The 26,662-nt window shown below is 44.2% G+C and overlaps 1 protein-coding gene across 1 annotated transcript; it reads right to left on the bottom strand.

The window, feature by feature from the left end:
- LOC115151162 (LIM and cysteine-rich domains protein 1-like) lies at positions 1 to 26,320 on the bottom strand. Its single transcript, XM_029695174.1, has 8 exons — positions 26,180 to 26,320; positions 18,190 to 18,287; positions 17,093 to 17,213; positions 16,850 to 16,975; positions 9,907 to 10,056; positions 8,786 to 9,013; positions 813 to 1,028; positions 1 to 138 (listed from the first exon to the last, which is right to left on the bottom strand). Exons 1-8 carry the CDS (start codon positions 26,204 to 26,206, stop codon positions 1 to 3), a joined length of 1,104 nt encoding a protein of 367 aa, XP_029551034.1. The 5' UTR covers positions 26,207 to 26,320.
- Between the last annotated feature and the right edge of the window lie 342 nt (positions 26,321 to 26,662).

The raw sequence follows: 26,662 nt of genomic DNA, 5'->3' as shown, positions 1-26,662 counted from the left end.
CTAAACAGGGCTGGGGCGGGGTGTTTGGGGGCAGGAACAGGGGCTGTCCAGACTCTGTCCACACTGCCAGCAGCAGTAATGGTCCTGGTGCCACGCCCGACTGTCTATCCCCTTCTTGTAGTCCTCGCAGAAGATCAGCTGCAGACAGGACGAGAAAAGACAGAATGTGTTTAAGGGTTCTTTGTTGGGTAAAAAGGTTCTCCCTGTAACTATAAATGGTTATTCTACAGCCTTTATGGTTCTAGATAGCTTCTATCTTTGAGAGAACAGATATTGTGTCTACGTCCAAAATGGCACCCTACTACCTATGTAGTGAACTAATTTAGACCACACCCCATTTGGGACACAAGCACTGTGTCTGTGGTAATCTCCCTATAGAATCTCTCCCTATAGAGTCCCAGTCACCTCATCACAGCTATGGCAATGTGGTCTGGTCCTCTGGCAGTAGTGCCTTCCACACAGCAGCTCTCCTCCCTCCCTTCCCTCCTCCTCTCCTCTCCTCTCCTTTCGCCTCTCTCCTCTCCTCTCCTCTCCTCTCCTTTCGCCTCTCTCCTCTCCTCTCCTTTCGCCTCTCCTCTCCTCTCCTTTCGCCTCTCCTCTCCTCTCCTTTCGCCTCTCTCCTCTCCTCTCCTTTCGCCTCTCCTCTCCTCTCCTTTCGCCTCTCCTCTCCTCTCCTCTCCTCTCCTCTCCTCTCCTTTCGCCTCTCTCCTCTCCTCTCCTTTCGCCTCTCTCCTCTCCTCTCCTCTCCTTTCGCCTCTCTCCTCTCCTCTCCTCTCCTTTCTCCTCTCTCCTCTCCTCTCCTCTCCTCTCACCTCGTCACAGCCTGCACAACGGGGTCTGGTCCTCTGGCAGTAGTGTCTTCCACACAGCAGCTCTCCTTCCTTCCAGAAGTATACCAGATCAACCAGGGCCTCCCCACACTCTGAACACACAAAGCAGGTCGGGTGCCACTGCTTGTCGTAGCCTGCCCCCTCTGCATACACCACAGGACTGTTCAGGGGGGTGAGCTCCCCGCAACCACTGCAATGCTGTAGGAGAGAGGAGAAGTAGAGGGAATGGAGAGGGGGAGGTAGAGAGACAGAGAGAGAGAGAGACAGAGAGAGAGGCAGAGAGAGACAGAGTTGAGAGAGAGAGTAGACAGAGAGAGACCGAGACAGAGAGAGAGTAGAGAGAGTAGAGAGAGTAGACAGAGAGAGACAGAGAGAGAGTAGACAGAGACAGAGAGAGACAGAGAGAGACAGAGACAGAGAGAGAGAGAGACAAAGAGAGAGAGACAGAGAGAGAGACAGAGTAGAGAGAGTTGAGAGAGAGTAGAGAGAGAGAGTAGATAGAGAGTAGAGAGAGTAGACAGAGACAGAGAGAGACAGAGAGAGACAGAGACAGAGAGAGACAGAGAGACAGAGACAGAGAGAGAGAGAGAGACAGAGACAGAGAGAGACAGAGAGAGAGAGACAGAGAGAGAGAGACAGAGAGAGAGACAGAGTAGAGAGAGTTGAGAGAGAGAGTAGAGAAAGAGAGTAGACAGAGAGAGTAGAGAGAGTAGAGAGAGTAGAGACAGAGAGAAACAGAGAGAAACAGAGAGAGCGATAGTAGCGATAGTTGAGAGAGGAGACAGAGAGAGACAGAGAAACAGAGAGAGCGATAGTAGCGATAGTTGAGAGAGGAGACAGAGAGAGACAGAGAAACAGAGAGAGAGAGAGACAGAGAGAGAGAGAAACAGAGAGAGAGAGAGACAGAGAGAGAGAGACAGAGAGAGAGAGAAACAGAGAGAGAGAGAGAGAGAGAGACAGAGAGAGAGAGAAACAGAGACAGAGAGAGACAGAGAGAGAGAGAAACAGAGAGAGAGAGAGACAGAGAGAGAGAGAAACAGAGAGAGAGAGAGGAGAGAGAGACAGAGAGAGAGAGAAACAGAGACAGAGAGAGACAGAGAGAGAGAGAAACAGGGAGAGAGAGAGACAGAGAGAGAGAGACAGAGAGAGAGAGAGAAACAGAGAGAGAGAGAGATGGGGAATAAGAGGGAAAGAAAAACAATACCATTGAGAATTTTGTGGAACAGTGAAAGAACAAAATCTGAGCACCAGGAAGACATGACACTCATGATCCAGATGGAGAAACTCCAGCCCAGTCCAAGAGAGACGAGGGGAGGCTGGCTGGGTGTAACCCACGAGCCAGTACGCTGTTCTATCCACACAAAACAACGTGATGATACTGCATGGGCCTCTCTCAAAGTAATCAAACCCACATCACCATAGCAACAGTTCCAAGGCCAACCGTGAACCCAAACCACGGTGCATTTCTGTTATGATAGAAGCAATCAAATGCAGATGTTTAGTCAGCCTTTGATTGTTTCCCCGTCTCTCTCTCTCTCTCTCTCTCTCTCTCTCTAAACAGAATGAAAGGTTTGTCTGTGTATCTGTATGAGAACAAGCTCTCTCTTCATTCTGAATGTATAATAACAAGAGAGAGAGGGGGCAGAGGCATTTCAGGCCAACAAAATCATCAATATTAAAGATGTGACAATAGTCACAATATACTTTTTTAAAGTTCGTTTTTTCCCCCCTCTTCATTTCTCCATCAATACTTCATATTTTGGAATGACATTTGGCACATATGCTGAAAACCATTCCCATGTCCCCTGTGGCTCAGTTGGTAAAAAAAATTGATGATCATTTCGCATCTCCCATAGGGACTTTTTTAAGTAACCTCCAATAAATTGTGACTTGTGAAGTGACTTCAGAGAAAGATTAATTATGACCTTCACCTTCTATTTGAATATCCGAGAAGGTTGTTGTTGATTTAATTAAAAACGATATTTTCTCTGCTATCTTTCCCAGCAAAAACTTAAGCTAAGCTAACTAATTACATAGTGAAAAGCAACCTCTAACAGCTAATATTTCATTTTCGCTAAAGGAGAAACAAAAAAAAGATGGACAGAATTAGGATTACAGATCATACAGTCTCAAAGGGAGAATGCAACGGCCCTTGATTGGATATCTACTTGATCTATTTTCGGGCCTGTGACGTATCAAACAGACACCTCGCCAGGTCCCCCCAGGTCCCCCCTAGCCTCGCCAGGTCCCCCCAGGTCCCCCCTAGCCACTCTCTCATCTTGATGAGCAAGAGACAACAACAAAAAATAATCCTAGCTTGCTAACGTTATATCCTCAGCCATATTCAAAATGTAATTCAAGCCAGATAAGCTTGCATTATTTAAATTGTATCGGTTTCTGTTAGTTTGACGTAGTCGTTGCTTGCTAGTTAGCTATCCAGTCTCCAGACTTAGCTGGAGTCTCACAGAAAAAACATGTTTACAGAACTCTAGTAGGTGCCGTTGTGTGTATGCTGAAAAGCTTTGTTATAATAAGTCCAATTAGATTTGGAATTTCCTGGCCTTTTCGGCTTCAGACAAAAGCTAATATTTCACTTAAAACATACTTTTTTGTATTTCATTTCATTTCCAAACTGGAAATGAAATACAAAAAAGTATGTTGTCCCACCACCAAACATTCTTACTGTGCATTATAACTATTAGAAATGGCATAAAACAACATGACTGTCAATGTCAGCCTAAAGTGGTTGGTTTTCAAAATGGTACAGCTCTTTAACAGTTTACGCTACAGACACGAGGCCAACTGTAAAAAAGGTCTTACAATTACACAACTAGTTTATGAACTACATCATTATTTAAATGTGCATACATTTGCATAAAAGAAATACAAACATATATATATTTTTATTAATATAGTGCCTTTGGGAAGTATTCAGACCACTATACTTTTTCAACACTTTGTTATGTTACAGCCTTATTCTAAAATGGATTTAACAACAACAAAAAACTCAGCAATGTACACACAATACCCCAGGTTTTAAAAAATTGTTGCAAATTTATTACACAAAAAAAAACTGAAATACCTTATTTACATAAGTATTCAGACGCTTTGCTTTGAGACTCGAAATTGAGCTCAGGTGCATCCTGTTTACATTGATCATCCTTGAGATGTTTGTACAACTTCATTGGAGTCCACCTGTGCCAAATTCAATTGATTGGACATGATTTGGAAAGGCACACACCTGTCTATATAAGGTCCCACAGTTGACAGTGCATGTCAGAGCAAAAACCAAGCCGTGAGGTCAAAGGAATTGTCCTTAGAGTTCCGAGACAGGATTGTGTCCAGGCACAGATCTGGGGAAGGGTACCAAAAAATGTCTGCAGCATTGAAGGTCCCCAAGAACACAGTGGCCTCCATCATTTTTAAATGGAAGAGGTGTGGAACCACCAAGACTCTTCCTAGAGCTGGCCGCCCAGCCACTCTGAGCAATCGGGGGAGAAGGGCCTTGGTCAGGGAGGTGACTAAGAACCTGATGGTCACTGAGCTCTAGAGTTCCTCTATTGAGATGGGAGAACCTTCCAGAAGGACAACCATCTCTGCAGCACTCGAGGAATCAGGCCTTTATGGTAGAGTGGCCAGACGGAAGCCACTCCTCAGTAAAAGGCACATGACAGCCCACTTGGAGTCTGCCAAAAGGCACATAAAGACTCTCAGACCATGAGAAACAAGATTCTCTGGTCTGATGAAATGAAGATTGAACTATTTGGCCTGAATGCCAAGCGTCACGTCTGGAGGAACGGTGAAGCATGGTGGTGGCAACATCATGTCTCTGAATGTCCTTGAGTGGCCCAACAAGAGCCCAGACTTGAACCAGATCGAACATCTCTGGAGAGACTTGAAAATAGCTGTGCAGCAACACTCCCCATCCAACATGACAGAGCTTGAGAGAATCTGCAGAGAAGAATGGGAGAAACTCCCCAAATACAGGTTTACCCAAGAAGACTCGAGGCTGTAATCGCTGCCCAAGGTTCTTCAACAAAGTACTGAGTAAAGGATCTGAATACTTATGTAAATGTGATAATTCCGTTTAAAAAAATCATTATTAAAAAAAACGAAAAAACAGTTTTTGCTTTGTCATTATGGGGTATTGTGATGTCATTATGGGGTATTATGATGTCATTATGGGGTATTGTGATGTCATTATGGGGTATTATGATGTCATTATGGGGTTTTGTGATGTCATTATGGGGTTTTGTGATGTCATTATGGGGTATTGTGTGTAGTTTGATGCGAAACAAAATCTATTTAATACGTTTTAGAACAAGGCTGTGATGTAACAGCATGTGGAAAAAGTCAAGGGGTTTGAATACTTCCCGAAGGCACTGTACTGTATAGCAGTCAGTTGGGAAAATCAATTGGTAATGAAAGCAAAGTTCTAAGTTAATATTTTAAATGACATACAGTCACTTTTTACTGAGAAGTGTTTTGTCCATACCTGAGCTGACAGAAACAGAGAGAGAGAGAGAGAACTACTACTTCTACATTTTGTAGTATTTTAAATGACATACGGTCACTTTCTAATGAGAAGTGACCAGGTTTTGTCCATACCTGAGCTGACAGAAACAGAGAGAGAGAGAGAGAGAGAGAGAGAGAGAGAGAGAGAGAGAGAGAGGAGAGAGAGAAAAAGAGAGACAGAACTACTACTTCTACATTTTGTAGCTAGCAGGGTTGTTCTGTTGATATTTTTACAGGGCCATAAACAGGACCTTTCAGAGCAGCTGAAAACCGACTCCCTTTTTTAGTCATAAATCTTCTGTTTTATCGTCATCCACCAGGCACTTATAGTACTAGTGTTTAAAGACACGGTCCTAACACACACTTACTAGGGCGCATCCCAAATGGCACCCTATTCTCTATATAGATCCACGGTCAGAAGTAGTGCACTATAAAATGAGTTACAACTGGTATTTCCTTTTGTCTCTTTCTGATGAAAAACATCATAACTTAATGTTATTATTTATGAACTACCATCAATATCGTCTGAAGATTTCACGACTCCACAACCAACTAAATGTATTCAAAATAACTTCTAAATCTTCATCATTGTACGTCTGTTAACGGAGGAAACTTTTTCTGAATATTTTCTGTTTTTGGATTGACTGGTTCAACAGACCTGAACTCCTGCTTCTGTTTACTACCTGTTAATCAACGTGTTGTAAAACACTAAATTATCAAAAATGTATATTCCTTGTCATAATATGTATTGGTATTATACTATAAAGTACATTCGGAAAGTATTCAGGCGCCTTGACTTTTTCCACGTTTTGTTACATTACAGCCAGATTCTAAAAAGTTCCAAAAGAATAAAGACATTACAAATGTCATATTATGTCTTTATACAGTGTTGTAATGATGTGCAAATAGTTAAAGTACAAAAGGGAAAATAAATCAGCATAAATATAGGTTGTATTTACAATGGTGTTTGCTCTTCACTGGTTGTCCTTTTCTTGTGGCAACAGGTCACAAATCTTGCTGCTGTGATGTCACACTGTGGTATTTCACCCAGTAGATATGGGAGTTTATCAAAATTAGATTTGTTTTCAAATTCTTCGTGGATCTGTGTAATCTGAGGGAAATATGTGTCTCTAATATGGTCAGACATTTGGCAGGAGGTCAGGAAGTGCAGCTCAGTTTCCACCTCATTTTGTGGGCAGTGTGCACATAGCCTGTCTTCTCTTGAGAGCCAAGTCTGCCTTCTGCGGCCTTTCTCAATAGCAAGGCTATGCTCACTGAGTCTGTACATAGTCAAAGCTTTCCTTAAGTTTGGGTCAGTCACAGTGGTCAGGTATTCTGCCACTGTGTACTCTCTGTTTAGGGCCAAATAGCATTCTAGTTTGCTCTGTTTTTTTGTTAATTCTTTCCAATTATCTTTTTGTTTTCTCATGATTTGGTTGGGTCGAATTGTGTTGCTGTCCAGGGGCTCTGTGGGGTCTGTTTGTGTTTGTGAACAGAGCCTCAGGACCAGCTTGCTTAGGGGACTCTTCTCCAGGTTCATCTCTCTGTAGGTGATGGCTTTGTTATGGAAGGTTTGGGAATCGCTTCCTTTTAGGTGGTTGTAGAATTTAACGGCTCTTTTCTGGATTTTGATAATTAGCGGGTATCGGCCTAATTCTGCTCTGCATGGATTATTTGGTGTTCAACGTTGTACACAGAGGATATTTTTGCAGAATTCTGCATGCAGAGTCTCAATTTGGTGAATTCTTGGTTGTTGAGCGGACCCCAGACCTCACAGCCATAAAGGGCAATGGGTTCTTTAACTGATTCAATCAATTTTTTGGACAGATCCTAATTGGTATGTCAATTTTATGTTCCTTTTGATGGCGTTGAAGGCCCCTCTTGCCTTGTCTCTCAGATCGTTCACAGCTTTGCGGATGTTAGCTGTGGCGCTGATGTTTAGGTCAAGGTATGTATAATTTTTTGTGTGCTCTAGGGTAATGGTGTCTCTCTCTCTCTCTCTCTGTACGCCTTTCTCTCGCCCTCTCTCTGTCCGCCTCTCTCTCTCTCGCTCTCTGTCCGCCTCTCTCTCTCTCTCTCGCTCTCTGTCCGCCTCTCTCTCTCTCTCTCTGTCCGCCTCTCTCTCTCTCTCTCTCTGTCTGTCCGCCTCTCTCTCCCTCTCGCTCTCTGTCCGCCTCTCTCCCTCTCGCTCTCTGTCCGCCTCTCTCTCTCTCTCTGTCCGCCTCTCTCTCTCTCTCTCTCTGTCCGCCTCTCTCTCTCTCTCTCTGTCCGCCTCTCTCTCTCTCTCTCTGTCCGCCTCTCTCTCGCTTTCTCTCTGTCCGCCTCTCTCTCTCTCTCTTTCTCTCTGTCCGCCTCTCTCTCTTTCTCTCTGTCCGCCTCTCTCCCTCTCTTTCTCTCTGTCCGCCTCTCTCTCTCTCTCTGTCTCTCAGTCAGGAGAATAATATACACGGCCTTGAGTTAGTTGTGATATATGTGAACTTCATGGTTCAGTGTCATTAAAAGGAAACAGTAGTTAAAATATTGAAAAATGAGTCTGGTCAAAACAAGTTATAACTTTTCTCTTAAAAAAATGTCCAATTATACTTTTATATTGTTTTGATGTTATACCGCACAATTGTCCCAGCGTCGTTGTAAATAAGAATTTGTTCTTAAAATTAACTGACTTGCCTAGTCAAATAAAAACATATACTAAAAATATCTTTACATTGCATTGATACTTCACTATATGTAGGAATGGAGGGATGAAAGACAAAAGTAAGATTGAAAGGCTTGGAGCAGGAGGCGGGGACAGGAGGCGGGGACAAGAGGCGGGGACAAGAGGCGGGGACAAGAGGCGGGGACAAGAGGCGGGGACAGGGACAGGAGGCGGGGACAGGAGGCGGGGACAGGAGGCGGGGACAGGGACAGGAGGTGGGACAGGAGGCGGGGACAGGAGGCGGGGACAGGGACAAGAGGCGGGGACAGGGACAGGAGGTGGGGACAGGAGGCGGGGACAGGGACAGGAGGCGGGGACAGAACAGACCTGGGTTTAAATACTATTAGAAATACTTTCAAATACTTTATCTGTGGTTGACTGAGCTTGCCTGGCTTTAATGGACCTGTAGAATATTTTCTAAACGGCAAACCACACCCATCTGGTACTCCAGGCTAAAACAAGTAGTTTGAAAGATTTCAAATAATATTTGAACCCAGGTCTGGGACAGACAGGAAATAAATCTTGAACCAATTAAGAAACATCCGGTCTCTCGGTGGACATTTATTTAGTACGCAGGTTGTTACCAAGTTTCTCAGTTTAAGTCTAAAGTACAGCTAGCCAATACACCAGAATACTCCTAGTTCAGTGGCATGCGAATGTATTTGTGTGTGAATTAATGAGCGTGGATAAGTTAATGTAGATGCAAATGTTTTTAAACTGTAATTACTCTATAGCAAAGACTTACATATTTCCTCTTCTTATAGCCGTCGTCCGTCCCGTTGGTGGTGGTCGTGTTCGTGTCTGACTGGATAATGGTGGCCTTCCCAGGTCCCCTGGTCACAGCCCCGTTCTTCTGCCCACCTCCTTTGACGACGGGCGGAGGGTTAGCGCCTCCCTCCCCAGGCAGAGCCACCTCCCCTACTCCTAGAGCCTCCTCCTTGTAGCGCTTCATGAAGACAGACATGGCCTGGAGCTGGTGGAAGGAACAAGACCAACGATGGGAAATAAGCATTCAGGCTATATTTTTTATTTAACCTTTATTTAACTAAACAAGTCAGTTAAGAACAAATTCTTATTTACAAAGACGGCCTAAGAACAGTAGGTTAACTGCCTTGTTCAGGGGCAGAACAACAGATTTTTACCTTGTCAGCTCGGGGATTGGATCTTGCAACCTTTCAGTTACTAGTCCAACACTCTGACCACTAGGCTACCTGCCGCCACTACGCTCTAACCACTAGGCTACCTGCCGCCACTACACTCTAACCACTAGGCTACCTGCTCTATATGGTGTAAAGTCTAACCACTAGGCTACCTGCTCTATATGGTGTAAAGTCTAACCACTAGGCTACCTGCTCTATATGGTGTAAAGTCTAACCACTAGGCTACCTGCTCTATATGGTGTAAAGTCTAACCACTAGGCTACCTGCCCTATATGGTGTAAAGTCTAACCACTAGGCTACCTGCTCTATATGGTGTAAAATCTAACCACTAGGCTACCTGATCTATATGGTGTAAAGTCTAACCACTAGGCTACCTGCCGCCACTACACTCTAACCACTAGGCTACCTGCCGCCACTACACTCTAACCACTAGGCTACCTGCCGCCACTACACTCTAACCACTAGGCTACCTGCTCTATATGGTGTAAAGTCTAACTACTACTATGGACATTATGTTTGTTACAGCTAGTGCATCTTTATACGTAGGCCTATTAATAAATAATAAAATGTTTTTAAAAAATGAAGAATATGAATCAAAATAAGAATACTAGAAGAAGTGACCTGTCGATAATTTGGACAAAATTCCAAAATGGAGGCTTAAATACAAACATAAAGATGATTAATTTGGACGGCATCCAAATCTAACCTGGTCCTCTGACAGAGGTCCGTGGCACTGGGAGGGGTTCAGATCGTAGACAGGTAGCTGTCTCATCAGCTGCCTGCGTCGGTACATCGCACCCTCAGTCCCTGCTACTGGACGCTTCTCCTCCGGGACCAACGCCATGTACAGCATGGCCTAAAGACGGAGAGGGAGAGAGAGGGAGAGAGAGGGTGAGAGAGGGTGAGAGAGGGAGAGGAGTTAACACAGCCCACGAGAGAGTAAACTACATGAAACAACAAGGACTGAGGACTCAACTTTACGGCAACAACAACAGCAGCACCAGATCAGTGTGACAGAGCTATGTGAAGCATAGACTCCAGAGAGTTTAGCTTGAGCTAAACTGTACAGTTGGTCTTTGAATGAAGCTTTATATTGTATGTGACTGTAGGCAGCAACACTAACTGGCTTTGGGACCTGGGATTTGGTCCTTTTAAACCGGAGAAATACTTCACAGGCCCTGACTTGTGGGTCAGCGTCCCAAATGGCACCTTACTTATTCCCTATATAGTGCACTATTTTATTTTTTTACCATAACCGCAAGTCAAAGGTAGTGCACTATGTAGGAAATAGAGTGCCATTTGGGATGCTGACACGTTTCAGAGTGGTGGCCAAGCAGCCCTCACAGTGCTGGAAAATAGATCATCACTCTCTATTCTAACCTCCAGGCTTCTACTGTCAGCACTCTGTGACCTGGCACATCCCTCCTCCTCTTCTACTGTCAGCACTCTGTGACCTGGCACATCCATCCCTCCTTCTACTGTCAGCACTCTGTGACCTGGCACATCCATCCCTCCTTCTACTGTCAGCACTCTGTGACCTGGCACAACCATCCCTCTTCTACTGTCAGCACTCTGTGACCTGGCACATCCATCCCTCCTCCTACTGTCAGCACTCTGTGACCTGGCACATCCATCCCTCCTTCTACTGTCAGCACTCTGTGACCTGGCACATCCATCCCTCCTTCTACTGTCAGCACTCTGTGACCTGGCACATCCATCCCTCCTTCTACTGTCAGCTCTCTGTGACCTGGCACATCCATCCCTCCTTCTACTGTCAGCACTCTGTGACCTGGCACATCCATCCCTCCTTCTACTGTCAGCTCTCTGTGACCTGGCACATCCATCCCTCCTTCTACTGTCAGCACTCTGTGACCTGGCACATCCATCCCTCCTTCTACTGTCAGCTCTCTGTGACCTGGCACATCCATCCCTCCTTCTACTGTCAGCACTCTGTGACCTGGCACATCCATCCCTCCTTCTACTGTCAGCACTCTGTGACCTGGCACATCCATCCCTCCTTCTACTGTCAGCACTCTGTGACCTGGCACATCCATCCCTCCTTCTACTGTCAGCACTCTGTGACCTGGCACATCCATCCCTCCTCCTACTGTCAGCACTCTGTGACCTGGCACATCCATCCCTCCTTCTCTTCTACTGTCAGCACTCTGTGACCTGGCACATCCATCCCTCCTCCTACTGTCAGCACTCTGTGACCTGGCACATCCATCCCTCCTCCTACTGTCAGCACTCTGTGACCTGGCACATCCATCCCTCCTTCTACTGTCAGCACTCTGTGACCTGGCACATCCATCCCTCCTTCTCTTCTACTGTCAGCACTCTGTGACCTGGCACATCCATCCCTCCTTCTCTTCTACTGTCAGCACTCTGTGACCTGGCACATCCATCCCTCCTTCTACTGTCAGCACTCTGTGACCTGGCACATCCATCCCTCCTTCTACTGTCAGCACTCTGTGACCTGGCACATCCATCCCTCCTTCTCTTCTATTGTCAGCTCTCTGTGACCTGACACATCCATCCCTCCTTCTACTGTCAGCACTCTGTGACCTGGCACATCCATCCCTCCTTCTACTGTCAGCACTCTGTGACCTGGCACATCCATCCCTCCTTCTACTGTCAGCACTCTGTGACCTGGCACATCCATCCCTCCTTCTCTTCTACTGTCAGCTCTCTGTGACCTGGCACATCCATCCCTCCTTCTACTGTCAGCACTCTGTGACCTGGCACAACCATCCCTCTTCTACTGTCAGCTCTCTGTGACCTGGCACATCCATCCCTCCTTCTACTGTCAGCACTCTGTGACCTGGCACAACCATCCCTCTTCTACTGTCAGCACTCTGTGACCTGGCACATCCATCCCTCCTTCTACTGTCAGCACTCTGACCTGGCACATCCATCCCTCCTTCTACTGTCAGCACTCTGTGACCTGGCACATCCATCCCTCCTTCTACTGTCAGCACTCTGTGACCTGGCACATCCATCCCTCCTTCTACTGTCAGCACTCTGTGACCTACAGTAGCACATCATTCTATTAATCTTTTCAACCATCTAACTAAACGTATCTAGCTAGCTGGGCACTAGCTAGTAACTCTAAACAGCCAATCATTCTTCATCTCTCCCCTAATAACAGACAAGTCATCAAATACTCTTCAGTAAATACTAATCTTCACACAATCAGAAAACGTATTGGAAGAGGACACACATCCGTCATAGTGGGTTTTCTTTGTATCCACATCCAGGATGGAGCAGTGGGGTTACAGCACTCGTTAAGGGGTAAAGCTCAGCTCCCCACTCTCTGCCTGCCTCACTGGGGTGAGGCTGACCTATCACCACTCTACGATCCTGGGGTGAGGCTGACCTATCACCACTCTACGATCCTGGGGTGAGGCTGACCTATCACCACTCTACAATCCTGCATGTCATTAGTGTGTCCTGATGAAGGCTTCCTGGAAGGCCTGCCCTGGCCTCAGAGCTAAACCAGTCACAGATAGACAGACAGGCTGCACCACGGACATGGACTGGATAATGTTCCTCGTTGCATCATAAAACTCTGAAGTATTCTTATAGAGACCAAAGATATTTACTAGCCCACTAACAGACCAAAGATATTTACTAGTCCACTAACAGACCAAAGATATTTACTAGCCCACTAACAGATTAAAGATATTTACTAGCCCACTAACAGACCAAAGATATTTACTAGCCCACTAACAGACCAAAGATATTTACTAGCCCACTAACAGACCAAAGATATTTACTAGCCCACTAACAGACCAAAGATATTTACTAGCCCACTAACAGATTAAAGATATTTACTAGCCCACTAACAGACCAAAGATATTTACTAGCCCACTAACAGACCAAAGATATTTACTAGCCCACTAACAGACCAAAGATATTTACTAGCCCACTAACAGACCAAAGATATTTACTAGCCCACTAACAGACCAAAGATATTTACTAGCCCACTAACAGACCAAAGATATTTACTAGCCCACTAACAGACCAAAGATATTTACTAGCCCACTAACAGACCAAAGATATTTACTAGCCCACTAACAGACCAAAGATATTTACTAGCCCACTAACAGACCAAAGATATTTACTAGCCCACTAACAGATTAAAGATATTTACTAGCCCACTAACAGATTAAAGATATTTACTAGCCCACTAACAGATTAAAGATATTTACTAGCCCACTAACAGATTAAAGATATTTACAGTAAAATTGCTACACTGAGATTGTGTGACAGATGAAAGAAACTTTCAAATGAACAAAAAATCTTGATCTGATGAAGATTGTGATAAATGTAACAGGTTTCTATCCAACCTTGTCACGTCCTGACCAGTTAAGGGTTATTTGTTGTTGGAGTTTGGTCAGGATGTGGCAGAGGGTATTTGTTTTATATGGTTTGGGGTGGTGGTGTAGGTAGTAGGTCGTTTTATTTATGTATTCCGGGGGTTTTGGGCACTGCTCTGTGTTTATGTATTTCTATGTTTAGTTAGTTAGTTGTGGGTATAGGTTCTAGGTTCGTTTTCTATGTAGAGTTAATTGGGATGGGACTCCCAATTGAAGGCAGGTGTGTTGAGTTGCCTTTGATTGGGAGTCCTATATAATAGGGTGTGTTTGTCTTTGTGTTTGTGGGTAGTTGTTTTTGCACTGCGTTTTGTATAGCCTGCAAAACTGTTGCTGTTGTGAGTATCATTTATTGTTTTTCCCTGTGGATGCTTTACTTTTGTTTATTAAAGAAACTATGAGTATCCACATACCCGCTGCAGTTTGGTCAATTCAACATGGCACCTTTTGTGACAAACCTTTTAATCTTGGACTAAAGTACGTCAGATAAAAATGTCACCACAGCAAATTTGTCGGTGAACTTTCCAAATGTTGACCAACCAAAATACGCTAGACATGATGAGATCGTTTTATCTGTCAAATTAATTAGCAGAAGATATCACTTTTATGCGCAAATATTGATATAATAACCATCATATTGAAGTAAACTTGTGTTGTGTGGTCGTCCCACTACGACTCGGGACATCATGCAGTTTATTAGGCTACAGATGAAATAAGCGATGATGAACTTGGTGGTGAACGTAGACGGTGATGAGCTCCTTTTCCAATAAATATCCAGGGTCTTATTCTGGTGACATGATGATCTTGCTCTTTTGCTCATAATTATTCATCATTTCGGCAATACCGGCACTGTATCTGCGATACTGTTGGCTAGAGCGCACGTGCCAAAACTGGAAAGAGCACATTCACTATATCCAGTGCTTGACTTGTTCCTCTTATAGAATATTAACTCAAAAGTATTCTGGAGCTCCTGCAACTAAATATAAACAGTACTGGCACCAAAAAATGAGTACTGGTACCTATTTCAGTCCAAGTCAAGCGCTGGATATATAACGAAATAAACTATTGAGGAAACCAGCAATCGAGTTGAAAATACGATGGAAAACCCATTTAACTTGGATTGTTTTTTTCGATATATGGGTATTTCACCGCAAAAGTTATTTTTATGTGCACTACGTCATCACACACAGCCTTTAGTCCACACCAAGTTCGTTTGATGGGAACACATCTCTGGTGGGAAAATGTGCCAATTGGATGGAAACCTAGATACTGCATCTAATTGGATGAAAACCTAGGAAGGAATCTAGAGTTCATTGGGGTTTTTGCTTCAAATCTACTGCCTTCTCCTATCATATCACCTAGCCCTACGAGGTCCTGAATACTACCTTCTCCTATCATCTAAGATGATCTAGGTAGAGGTGTTTAACTCTTACCTTACGAGGTCTGGACTACTGCTGGTTTTCTGTTCTACCTGATAATTATTGCATCCACCTGTTGTCCCCAGGTCTAAACCAGTCCCTGATTAGAGGTGGAATCCCCCACCTGGTGTCCCAGGTCTAAATCAGTCCCTGATTAGAGGGGAATCACCCACCTGGTGTCCCAGGTCTAAATCAGTCCCTGATAAGAGGGGAAACAATGACAAGAGGGCAATGGAACTGGCTTTAAGGTCCAGATTTGAATTTGAAGGGATCTGCACCTGGTAATTTGATATTTCAGGTGTGCAGAAGTTGTTCTGCTCAGTGGTCTGTTGTTTAGGTCAGAGGTGATGGAGCCAGTCAAGCAGGCTAGCAGGCGCCGGCTGTGGCACGTGGACCGACCAACTCTGACTGAGGAGAAGAATGCCCGTAGTCTGCTGGATTTACTGCACCAAGCCTGGGACGTAAGTTGACCTTTATTACATCACAGGCCTGGAACTAAGTTGACCTTTATTACATCACAGGCCTGGAACTAAGTTGACCTTTATTACATCACAGGCCTGGAACTAAGTTGACCTTTATTACATCACAGGCCTAGAACTAAGTTGACCTTTATTACATCACAGGCCTGGAACTAAGTTGACCTTTATTACATCACAGGCCTGGAACTAAGTTGACCTTTATTACATCACAAGCCTGGAACTAAGTTGACCTTTATTACATCACAAGCCTCTAGTTCTCTGTGCTGTTATGTTTCCTATTATTTACTTTGACCAGGATCCATAAGGTACCATTTGACCAGGGTCCATAAGGTACCATTTGACCAGGACCCATAAGGTACCATTTGACCAGGGTCCATAAGGTACCATTTGACCAGGGTCCATAAGGTACCATTTGACCAGGGTCCATAAGGTACCATTTGACCAGGGTCCATAAGGTACCATTTGACCAGGACCCATAAGGTACCATTTGACCAGGGTCCATAAGGTACCATTTGACCAGGGCCCATAAGGTACCATTTGACCAGGGTCCATAAGGTACCATTTGACCAGGGTCCATAAGGTACCATTTGACCAGGGTCCATAAGGTACCATTTGACCAGGACCCATAAGGTACCATTTGACCAGGGTCCATAAGGTACCATTTGACCAGGGTCCATAAGGTACCATTTGACCAGGGCCCATAAGGTACCATTTGACCAGGGCCCATAAGGTACCATTTGACCAGGGTCCATAAGGTACCATTTGACCAGGACCCATAAGGTACCAGTTGACCAGGGTCCATAAGGTACCATTTGACCAGGGTCCATAAGGTACCATTTGACCAGGGCCCATAAGGTACCATTTGACCAGGGCCCATAAGGTACCATTTGACCAGGGCCCATAAGGTACCATTTGACCAGGGCCCATAAGGTACCATTTGACCAGGGCCCATAAGGTACCATTTGACCAGGATCCATAAAGTACCATTTGACCAGGGTCCATAAGGTACCATTTGACCAGGGTCCATAAGGTACCATTTAACCAGGGTCCATAAGGTACCATTTGACCAAGGCCCATAAGGTACCATAAGGTACCATTTGACCAGGACCCATAAGGTACCATTTAACCAGGGCCCATAAGGTACCATTTGACCAGGCCCATAAGGTACCATAAGGTACCATTTGACCAGGACCCATAAGGTACCATTTGACCAGGGCCCATAAGGTACCATTTGACAAGGGTCCATAAGGCACCATTTGACCAGGGCCCATAAGGTACCATTTGACCAGGGCCCATATGGTACCATTTGACCAGGTATTGAACGTTTCACTCCCTCCCAGTCGTAGGTGATGTTGTTGAACACCTCCCTCTCTCACCAGTTTCTGTGTGAGTCCTGGCGGGGCCCAGTCGTAGGTGATGGTGTTGAAGGTGGGGTTCTTCTTTGAGACGACAGGGTTGGTGATGACCATGCGGTTACGTTTGTACACCCGGATGCCCTTCACCTGTTCCCAGAAATAGTCAGAGGTTTGTGTTATCATTGATGATCTTAAATACACTGTATCCACTTAGAACGGATGAATTGGGTTTTAATTGATCTGATTAATCATATAACAGATCACCTTGGCGGTCAGGTGGGTATATTTGGAGTCGGCCAGGAGTCGCCCAATCTTGTGGTCATCGTCTATGTCACAACTGGTGCCGTGGTCCTCCACACTGCAGCCACACACAGTGCACACCTTCCTGGTGGGGAGAGACAGATACAGTAAGGTAGGGTACAGTAAGGGTATGTAGGGTATGATAAGGTAAGGTAGGGTAGGGTATGGTAAGGTTAGATAAGGTATGATGAGGTAAGGTATGATAAGGTAAGGTAAGGTAGGGTAGGGTGTGATTAGGGTAAGGTAAGGTAAGATAAGGTATGACAATTTAAAGGTTTGGTATTTTTTTATTTAACCTTTATTTAACTAGGCAAGTCAGTTAAGAACAAATTCTTATTTTCAATGACAGCCTAGGAACAGTGGGTTAACTGCCTTGTTCAGGGGCAGAACAACAGATTTTTACCTTGTCAGCTCAGGGATTCAATCTTGCAACCTTTCGGTTACTAGTCCAACACTCTAACCACTAGGCTACGCTGCCGCCCCGGTATGATAAGGTAAGGTAGGGACTGATAAGGTATGATGGCTTAAGGTAAGGTATGATAAGGCGTGGTAAAGGTATGGTATGGTAAGGTAAATGTTTGGTAAGGTCAAGTAAGGTTAAGCTGTGGTAAGTTAAGTTAAGGTATGGTAAGGTAAAGGTGTGGTAAGGTTAGATGGTAAGGTTAAGCTGTGGTAAGTTAAGGTATGGTAAGGTTAAGTTGTGGTAAGGTTAGATGGTAAGGTAAAGCTGTGGTAAGGTAAAGTTAAGCTGTGGTTAAGTTAAGGTATGGTAAGGTAAAGGTGTGGTAAGGTAAGATAAAGGTTTGGTAAGGTATGGTATGGTTAAGCTGTGGTCAGGTAAAGGTTTGGTAAGGTAAGGTAAAGCTGTGGTAAGGTAAAGGCATGGTAAGGTTAAGCTGTGGTAAGGTCACCCTCTAGGTCACAGCTAGAACCCTGCTCCTCCACACTGCAGCCCCATTGGGTGCATGCCTTCCTGATTGATGTGTAGATTATACATCTATATGTTGTCTGTATATTCTGTTTATCGTCATAAAAAAAAACCTTCGTTAGGGTTAAATTACCTCCAGGAATGTGGGATGAATCCAGAGCAGATCCCTTTACATGACAGACACGTCTCACCCCTCATCACTGGAACCACTGGCTGCTGCCCCACACACATCTGGAAATAGAGGGCAAGAAGGGGAAGGGAAGGAAAGGAGGGGAGGAAAGGAGGGGAGGAAAGGGACAATGATTAGACAAGGAGCACAGAGAGGTAAACACTAAACGGACACAGACCTGAGCATCAGAGCCCAAATCCTAAACACACTGTATAATACCAAGGCTCTATACTGTATAATACCAAGGCTCTACACTGTATAATACCAAGGCTCTACACTGTATAATACCAAGGCTCTACACTGTATAATACCAAGGCTCTACACTGTATAATACCAAGGCTCTACACTGTATAATACCAAGGCTCTACACTGTATAATACCAAGGCTCTACACTGTATAATACCAAGGCTCTATACTGTATAATACCAAGGCTCTACACTGTATAATAACAAGGCTCTACACTGTATAATACCAAGGCTCTATACTGTATAATACCAAGGCTCTATACTGTATAATACCAAGGCCTTGGTATTATACAGCTCTACACTGTATAATACCAAGGCTCTATACTGTATAATACCAAGGCTCTATACTGTATAATACCAAGGCCTTGGTATTATACAGCTCTACACTGTATAATACCAAGGCTCTATACTGTATAATACCAAGGCTCTATACTGTATAATACCAAGGCTCTACACTGTATAATACCAAGGCTCTATACTGTATAATACCAAGGCTCTATACTGTATAATACCAAGGCTCTATACTGTATAATACCAAGGCTCTACACTGTATAATAACAAGGCTCTACACTGTATAATACCAAGGCTCTATACTGTATAATACCAAGGCTCTATACTGTATAATACCAAGGCTCTATACTATATAATAACAAGGCTCTATACTGTATAATACCAGGGCTCTACACTGTATAATACCAAGGCTCTATACTGTTTAATACCAAGGCTCTATACTGTATAATACCAAGGCTCTATAGTGTATAATAACAAGGCTCTACACTATATAATACCAAGGCTCTACAATGTATAATACCAAGGCTCTATACTGTATAATACCAAGGCTCTATACTGTATAATACCAAGGCTCTACACTGTATAATACCAAGGCTCTATACTGTATAATACCAAGGCAATAAACTGTATAATACCAAGGCTCTACACTGTATAATACCAAGGCTCTGTACTGTATAATACCAAGGCAATAAACTGTATAATACCAAGGCTCTATACTGTATAATACCAAGGCTCTACACTGTATAATACCAAGGCTCTATACTGTATAATACCAAGGCTCTACACTGTATAATACCAAGGCTCTACACTGTATAATACCAAGGCTCTATACTGTATAATACCAAGGCTCTACACTGTATAATACCAAGGCTCTACACTGTATAATACCAAGGCTCTACACTGTATAATACCAAGGCTCTATACTGTATAATACCAAGGCAATAAACTGTATAATACCAAGGCTCTACACTGTATAATACCAAGGCTCTGTACTGTATAATACCAAGGCAATAAACTGTATAATACCAAGGCTCTATACTGTATAATACCAAGGCTCTATACTGTATAATACCAAGGCTCTATACTGTATAATACCAAGGCTCTACACTGTATAATACCAAGGCTCTATACTGTATAATAACAAGGCTCTATACTGTATAATACCAAGGCTCTACACTGTATAATACCAAGGCTCTACACTGTATAATACCAAGGCTCTATACTGTATAATACCAAGGCTCTATACTGTATTATACCAAGGCTCTACACTGTATAATACCAAGGCAATAAACTGTATAATACCAAGGCAATAAACTGTATAATACCAAGGCTCTATACTGTATAATACCAAGGCTCTATACTGTATAATACCAAGGCTCTATACTGTATAATACCAAGGCTCTACACTGTATAATACCAAGGCTCTATACTGTATAATAACAAGGCTCTATACTGTATAATACCAAGGCTCTATACTGTATAATACCAAGGCTCTACACTGTATAATACCAAGGCTCTACACTGTATAATACCAAGGCTCTATACTGTATAATACCAAGGCAATAAACTGTATAATACCAAGGCTCTACACTGTATAATACCAAGGCTCTACACTGTATAATACCAAGGCTCTATACTGTATAATACCAAGGCTCTACACTGTATAATACCAAGGCTCTACACTGTATAATACCAAGGCTCTACAATGTATAATACCAAGGCTCTACACTGTATAATACCAAGGCTCTACACTGTATAATACCAAGGCTCTACACTGTATAATACCAAGGCTCTATACTGTATAATACCAAGGCTCTACACTGTATAATACCAAGGCTCTATACTGTATAATACCAAGGCTCTACACTGTATAATACCAAGGCTCTACAATGTATAATACCAAGGCTCTACACTGTATAATACCAAGGCTCTACACTGTATAATACCAAGGCTCTACACTGTATAATACCAAGGCTCTACACTGTATAATACCAAGGCTCTTCCTGATCTGCCGTGTTCATTTGATCCCATTTTGTCACAGAATGTCTTCCTCCTCCACAGGGAAGTGAATGTGACGGCTCTACACTGTATAATACCAAGGCTCTATACTAAATGAATGTGACGGCCCATTCAGATCCTGTGATGCTGCAGGACTGATTCTCTCCTGTGACCAAAGGGTCACATTATCTGCAGATAGATGCACTGGCTAGCACAACTGTTAAAAAAAACTAAAACCATGACACACAGACAACATTTCAAACCCATGTAACTAGACACAGTGACACACAAACCCTGCCTCAAGACACAGACAGTGACACACAAACCCTGCCTCAAGACACATACAGTGACACACAAATACAGGTGCGCAGGACGGGCAGCGTAGAGTTATATCACTGGTTACAGAGACACTGCGATGGAACTTTCCCATGACAAGAATGATGTCATTGCTAAAAAAAGCTATTCGTGACTAACTCACTGTTGAGACAATAAAATGTAACAGATTAAATCTAACAGTAACCTGAAACCACAGAGGAAAAACGGTCAAAAACTGTGTGTCCCGTGTTATCCTCCTGCAGCGTGTGTTCTGAGTGTGTGTGTGTGTGTGTGTGTGTGTGTGTGTGTGTGGTCTCTGAGTCTGAGCCAAGAGTCATAACAACCTCATGAATGAAGGGCTCAGAAAGATCACACTGTAACAAATTGGTGTCTTAAAGATGTTTATTTTAACTTGAGACCTGAGCCGAGGATCTCTCTCTGTATTGGAGAAAGCCTGAGGGTGCCAGGGGGGTTCCTAGTCTGACAGAAAATACAATGGCCTGTATTCACAAACCCGGTATCCACACAAACCCGGTATCCACACAAAGCCGGTATCCACACAAAGCCGGTATCCACAAAGCCGGTATCCACAAAACCGGTATTCGCAAAGCCGGTATCCACAAAGCTTATTTAATTGATGTTATAAAGCCCTTTGGCATCACCAGTTGTCACAAAGTGCTTATACAGTGCACTACTTTAGACCAGAACTCATAGGGCTCTATGTAGGGAATAGGGTGCCGTTTGGGACGTAGGCAGAGAGACAGCGGACTGTAACAAGAGGAAGCAACACTATAAGCAGCACTTCTGTTCTGGAAGGTGTGTGGGTTGAAAACACTGTTGAAAAGGTTAGACACACAGCATTAGAAACATTAGATAAATAAAACAAACTCGAGGGCAACCGTGGTATCAAATTCCTTTTATAATCCACAGCTAACAGCCTCCCTATTGCCCTCAGGCTACTCCAGGCTACTCCAGGCTACTCCAGGCTACTCCAGGCTACTCCAGGCTACTCCAGGCTGTAGTGACACATCCCAAAATGGCAGCCTATTCCCTATACTGTATAGCGCACTACCAGAGCCCTATGGGAACAGCCCTATGGGAACAGCCCTATGGGAACAGCCCAATGGGAACAGCCCAATGGGAACAGCCCTATGGGAACAGCCCAATGGGAACAGCCCAATGGGAACAGCCCAATGGAAACAGCCCAATGGAAACAGCCCATTGGGAACAGCCCAATGGGAACAGCCCAATGGGAACAGCCCAATGGGAACAGCCCAATGGGAACAGCCCAATGGGAACAGCCCAATGGGAACAGCACTATGGGAACAGCCCAATGGGAACAGCCCAATGGGAACAGCCCAATGGGAACAGCCCAATGGGAACAGCCCAATGGGAACAGCACTATGGGAACAGCACTATGGGAACAGCACTATGGAAACAGCCCTATGGGAACAGCCCTATGGGAACAGCCCTATGGGAACAGCCCAATGGGAACAGCCCAATGGGAACAGCCCAATGGGAACAGCCCAATGGGAACAGCCCAATGGGAACAGCCCAATGGGAACAGCCCAATGGGAACAGCCCAATGGGAACAGCCCTATGGGAACAGCCCTATGGGAACAGCCCAATGGGAACAGCCCAATGGGAACAGCCCAATGGGAACAGCCCTATGGGAACAGCCCTATGGGAACAGCCCTATGGGAACAGCACTATGGGAACAGCCCAATGGGAACAGCCCAATGGGAACAGCACTATGGGAACAGCACTATGGGAACAGCACTATGGGAACAGCACTATGGGAACAGCACTATGGGAACAGCACTATGGGAACAGCACTATGGGAACAGCCCAATGGGAACAGCCCAATGGGAACAGCCCAATGGGAACAGCACTATGGGTCCTGGTTAAAAGTAGTTCACCATGAAGGGAATAGGATGCCGTTTGAGTTGCAGCAGTAATACGTCTGAACAGCGACGGAAGATAACCGCTGGCCCGGGGTAACTAGAAGTATGTTTCAAGTGAGTGTTAGCAACGCCGGCAGGGTGAGGCAGCCACTTCTGATTGGCAGACTGTCTGACATCTACTAAATGGGACCTCTAAAGTAAACAAGAATCTGAACGAGCATGATGTTCACACACACAAAGTATTCAGACCCCTTGACTTCTTCCACATTTTGTTACGTTACAGCCATATTCTAAAATTGATTAAATAGTTTTTTCCCCCTCATCAATCTACACAACATACCCAGTAATGACAAAGCGAAACCAGATTTTTTAGAATTGTTTGCAAATTTATTACAAATAAAAAAACTGAAATATCACATTTACGTAAGTCAAGGAGTCTGAATACTTTCCGACTGTATCTCCTAAACTCCACTATGGGTAAGGGTTGACATTTATTAAAGACCACCCTTCCACTGCCTCGGTGTTTCAGACCACACTTCCACTGCCTCGGCGGTTCAGACCACCCTTCCACTGCCTCGGCGTTTCAGATCACACTTCCACTGCCTCAGTGTTTCAGACCACACTTCCACTGCCTCAGCGTTTCAGACCACCCTTCCACTGCCTCGGCGTTTCAGACCACCCTTCCACTGCCTCGGCGTTTCAGACCACCCTTCCACTGCCTCGGCGTTTCAGACCACCCTTCCACTGCCTCAGTGTTTCAGACCACCCTTCCACTGCCTCGGTGTTTCAGACCACCCTTCCACTGCCTCGGCGTTTCAGACCACCCTTCCACTGCCTCGGCGTTTCAGAAACAAACCATTTCACAGATAGTGTGCTCAGAGAGAAACATGTGCAACCAATAAATGTGTTTCTAATGATGATCTACTATTATAATAATTATGTTACTACAAAAGAAGTGTGCTATTGTATTCTATTAATCTACAATCCTCTGTATAGTTGATTGGATGTGACAAAGTGAAGAGAGTGAAGTGGTTGTTGACCTGACCCTCTTCAGTTTAGACGGCATTACACACACACACACACACACACACACACACACACACTTCAGTTTAGATGGCATTACACACACACACACACACACACACTTCAGTTTCCCACTCAGCACACTATTTGTCTTTTCTCTACACCCTAACGTGGTTGCAATGAAAGACCGTTTTCTTTGAAATGTTTCCATGGCAACTCTATTTATGGCTAAATATGTAGCGAGCATATCTCATATAGCAAGTTGATTGACTGGGTCACTGTTGCTCTATAAATCACACTTCTTAAATGATATGAATTTGTTCCTGTTTTGAGAGAACCTGCAGTTTGACCTGTTACCAGAGTCGTGTGTGTGTGTGTGTGCCCGTTTCATAACAATAGTAAACAAACTGAAATTCACATTTTGCCGGTCCTCACTTGTTAAAAGGCTATTTTAGTTTAAGGGGTTAGGGTTAGAATTAAGGTTAGGGTTAGAGTTAGGTTTAGGGGTTAGGGTTAGGGTTAGGGTTAGAGTTAGAATTAAGGTTAGGGTTAGAGTTAGGTTTAGGGGTTAGGGTTAGGGTTAGGTTTAGGGGTTAGGGTTAGGTTTAGGGGTTAGGGTTAGAGTTAGGTTTAGGGGTTAGGGTTAGGGTTAGAATTAAGGTTAGGGTTAGAGTTAGGTTTAGGGGTTACGGAAAATATGATTTTGAATGGGAAGCAATGGTTGATCCCCAGATTGACAGATTACTGTGGGAGTACAAGTACTGGTATGGGGCCTGTCCAGTTAGATTGATGTGTTCTGTCTTGGTCTCTCTGGTGTGACAGGAAGAATAGCTGTGGCATAGCACACTGACAGACACAGAGACACAGAGAGACAGAGACAGAGACAGACAGAGACAGACAGAGACAGACAGAGAGAGAGACACAGAGAGACACAGAGAGACACAGAGAGAGAGAGACATAGACACAGAGAGACAGACACAGACACAGAGAGAGAGAGACACAGACAGAGAGACAGACAGAAAGAGAGAGACACAGACAGAGAGACAGACAGAAAGAGAGAGACACACACACACACACACACACACAGAGTAGAGACAGAGAGACACAGACACAGAGAGACACAGAGACACAGACACACAGAGAGACAGAGAGAGAGACAGAGAGACACAGAGAGAGAGAGACAGACACAGAGAGACAGAGAGAGACAGACAGAAAGAGAGAGACACACACACACACACACACACACACAGAGAGTAGAGACAGAAACACAGAGAAATACACAGAGAGAAAGAGCGACAGGGAGAGAAACCGAGAGAGAGAGAGAAACAGAAAGAGAGACAGACTAGGTATCAGTCCCTTATGGCACCCTATTCCCTTTATAGTGCACTACTTTTGACCGGAAGCCATAGGGCTCTGGTTAAAAGTAGTGCACTACATAGGGTTTAGAGGTGTCATTAGGGCGGTAACCTACAATACACAGGGAGGGAGAGTATTATTGGCTGTGATCCTCTGCAGCACAACAATGGGTGAATTCAGGATAAACCATCAGGGAGGGTCAAACTATTTCAGAGATGGTTTAGAAAAGGTTGCGGCTTAGTTTTGGTAAAGGTGATTGTTGAAGGGCCATTTTCAATATCAAACTAACATGTCATCTTTTCTACACTTTAAAATGTCTTTCACTTTCAGTGGTTCTTCCAGTAAGAGATATTTAAAAAGGCGCAGTATGTAGCTTCGTGGGCGACCCCGACAAAATTCACATAGAAATTTGAGTTATAGTTCCGTTATTCTCATTGAAAGCGAGTCTAGGAAGCGGTAGATCTGTTCTATGTGCTCTAATTCTACGATTCTCATCCTTTAACACTGTTTTTTGTTTTGTTTTTGGTTTTAGGTGTTACTGGTCAGTGTAATTTAGCCTGTGCACCAGTCTGCATTCCAATGAGAAAATCTTTCATCCCCAAACACACACAGCTGAGAGGGTTAACAAATTACACTGTAACAGAGAACAACAGTAGCAAACATGACAGGAAATACTGAAGCTTATTCATTCATTCATTCATTTTCTGCCGATTGCTACTATTTGTGTTACACTTGTTTTGGTTGAAAATGTATAAAACAGAAGTTAAATCAACTCCAAATCTGAGACACGCAATAACGTTTTTACAAGTGTGTTTCACTCACCTTCTCTATTCCAGAAGTCAAATCCATAGTGCTCAAATTGTAGGGCTGAAATACAGTTTCAAAGCGAAAGGTATTGGATAGCTCTCTCCTTTTCAGAGGACTGTGGACTTTCTGCTCCACATGAGTCTGACAAACAGCTTAAATGACTGGCTGGAGGGATTCCCTGGAACACTCATGCCAACCAATCACAGCAAATGAAAAAAGAAAAAAAAAGAAATCCCACAACCAATAGAATTTAAGTGGTATTTTCCTTTTTCTCCTCCACCCACTTTGTTCTCGCTCTCTTTCCTACAAATTGTGAACACCCGTCCTCTGGAACAGAGAGAGAGAGAGAGATGACGTCACCGAAGAGTGAGAATGAGATAATCGGGCCCGAGGAATGTGCTGCTCACATAGTACCTGTCCCAAACAGTGCCCTGTTCCCTACATAGGAATAGGCCGTCATTTGGGATGCGGACACCGTGGTGATCTCTTAAAGTTGGA

Source organism: Salmo trutta, chromosome 16, assembly GCF_901001165.1.
Source record: "Salmo trutta chromosome 16, fSalTru1.1, whole genome shotgun sequence".
Classification (NCBI taxonomy): domain Eukaryota; kingdom Metazoa; phylum Chordata; class Actinopteri; order Salmoniformes; family Salmonidae; genus Salmo; species Salmo trutta.
Note: the sequence above shows the minus strand (reverse complement) of the source record. Positions and strands in the feature narration are given on the sequence as shown.

Excerpts from the sequence above, each read along its gene's own strand:
- LOC115151162 (XM_029695174.1), bottom strand. The coding sequence starts at position 26,206 with ATGGATTTGACTTCTGGAATAGAGAAG. Across the intron at positions 1,029-8,785 it reads GCTATAAGAAGAGGAAATAT|CATTGCAGTGGTTGCGGGGA; the intron begins GTAAGTCTTTGC and ends TCTCTCCTACAG. Across the intron at positions 139-812 it reads GTTGTGCAGGCTGTGACGAG|CTGATCTTCTGCGAGGACTA; the intron begins GTGAGAGGAGAG and ends TCCTGTCTGCAG.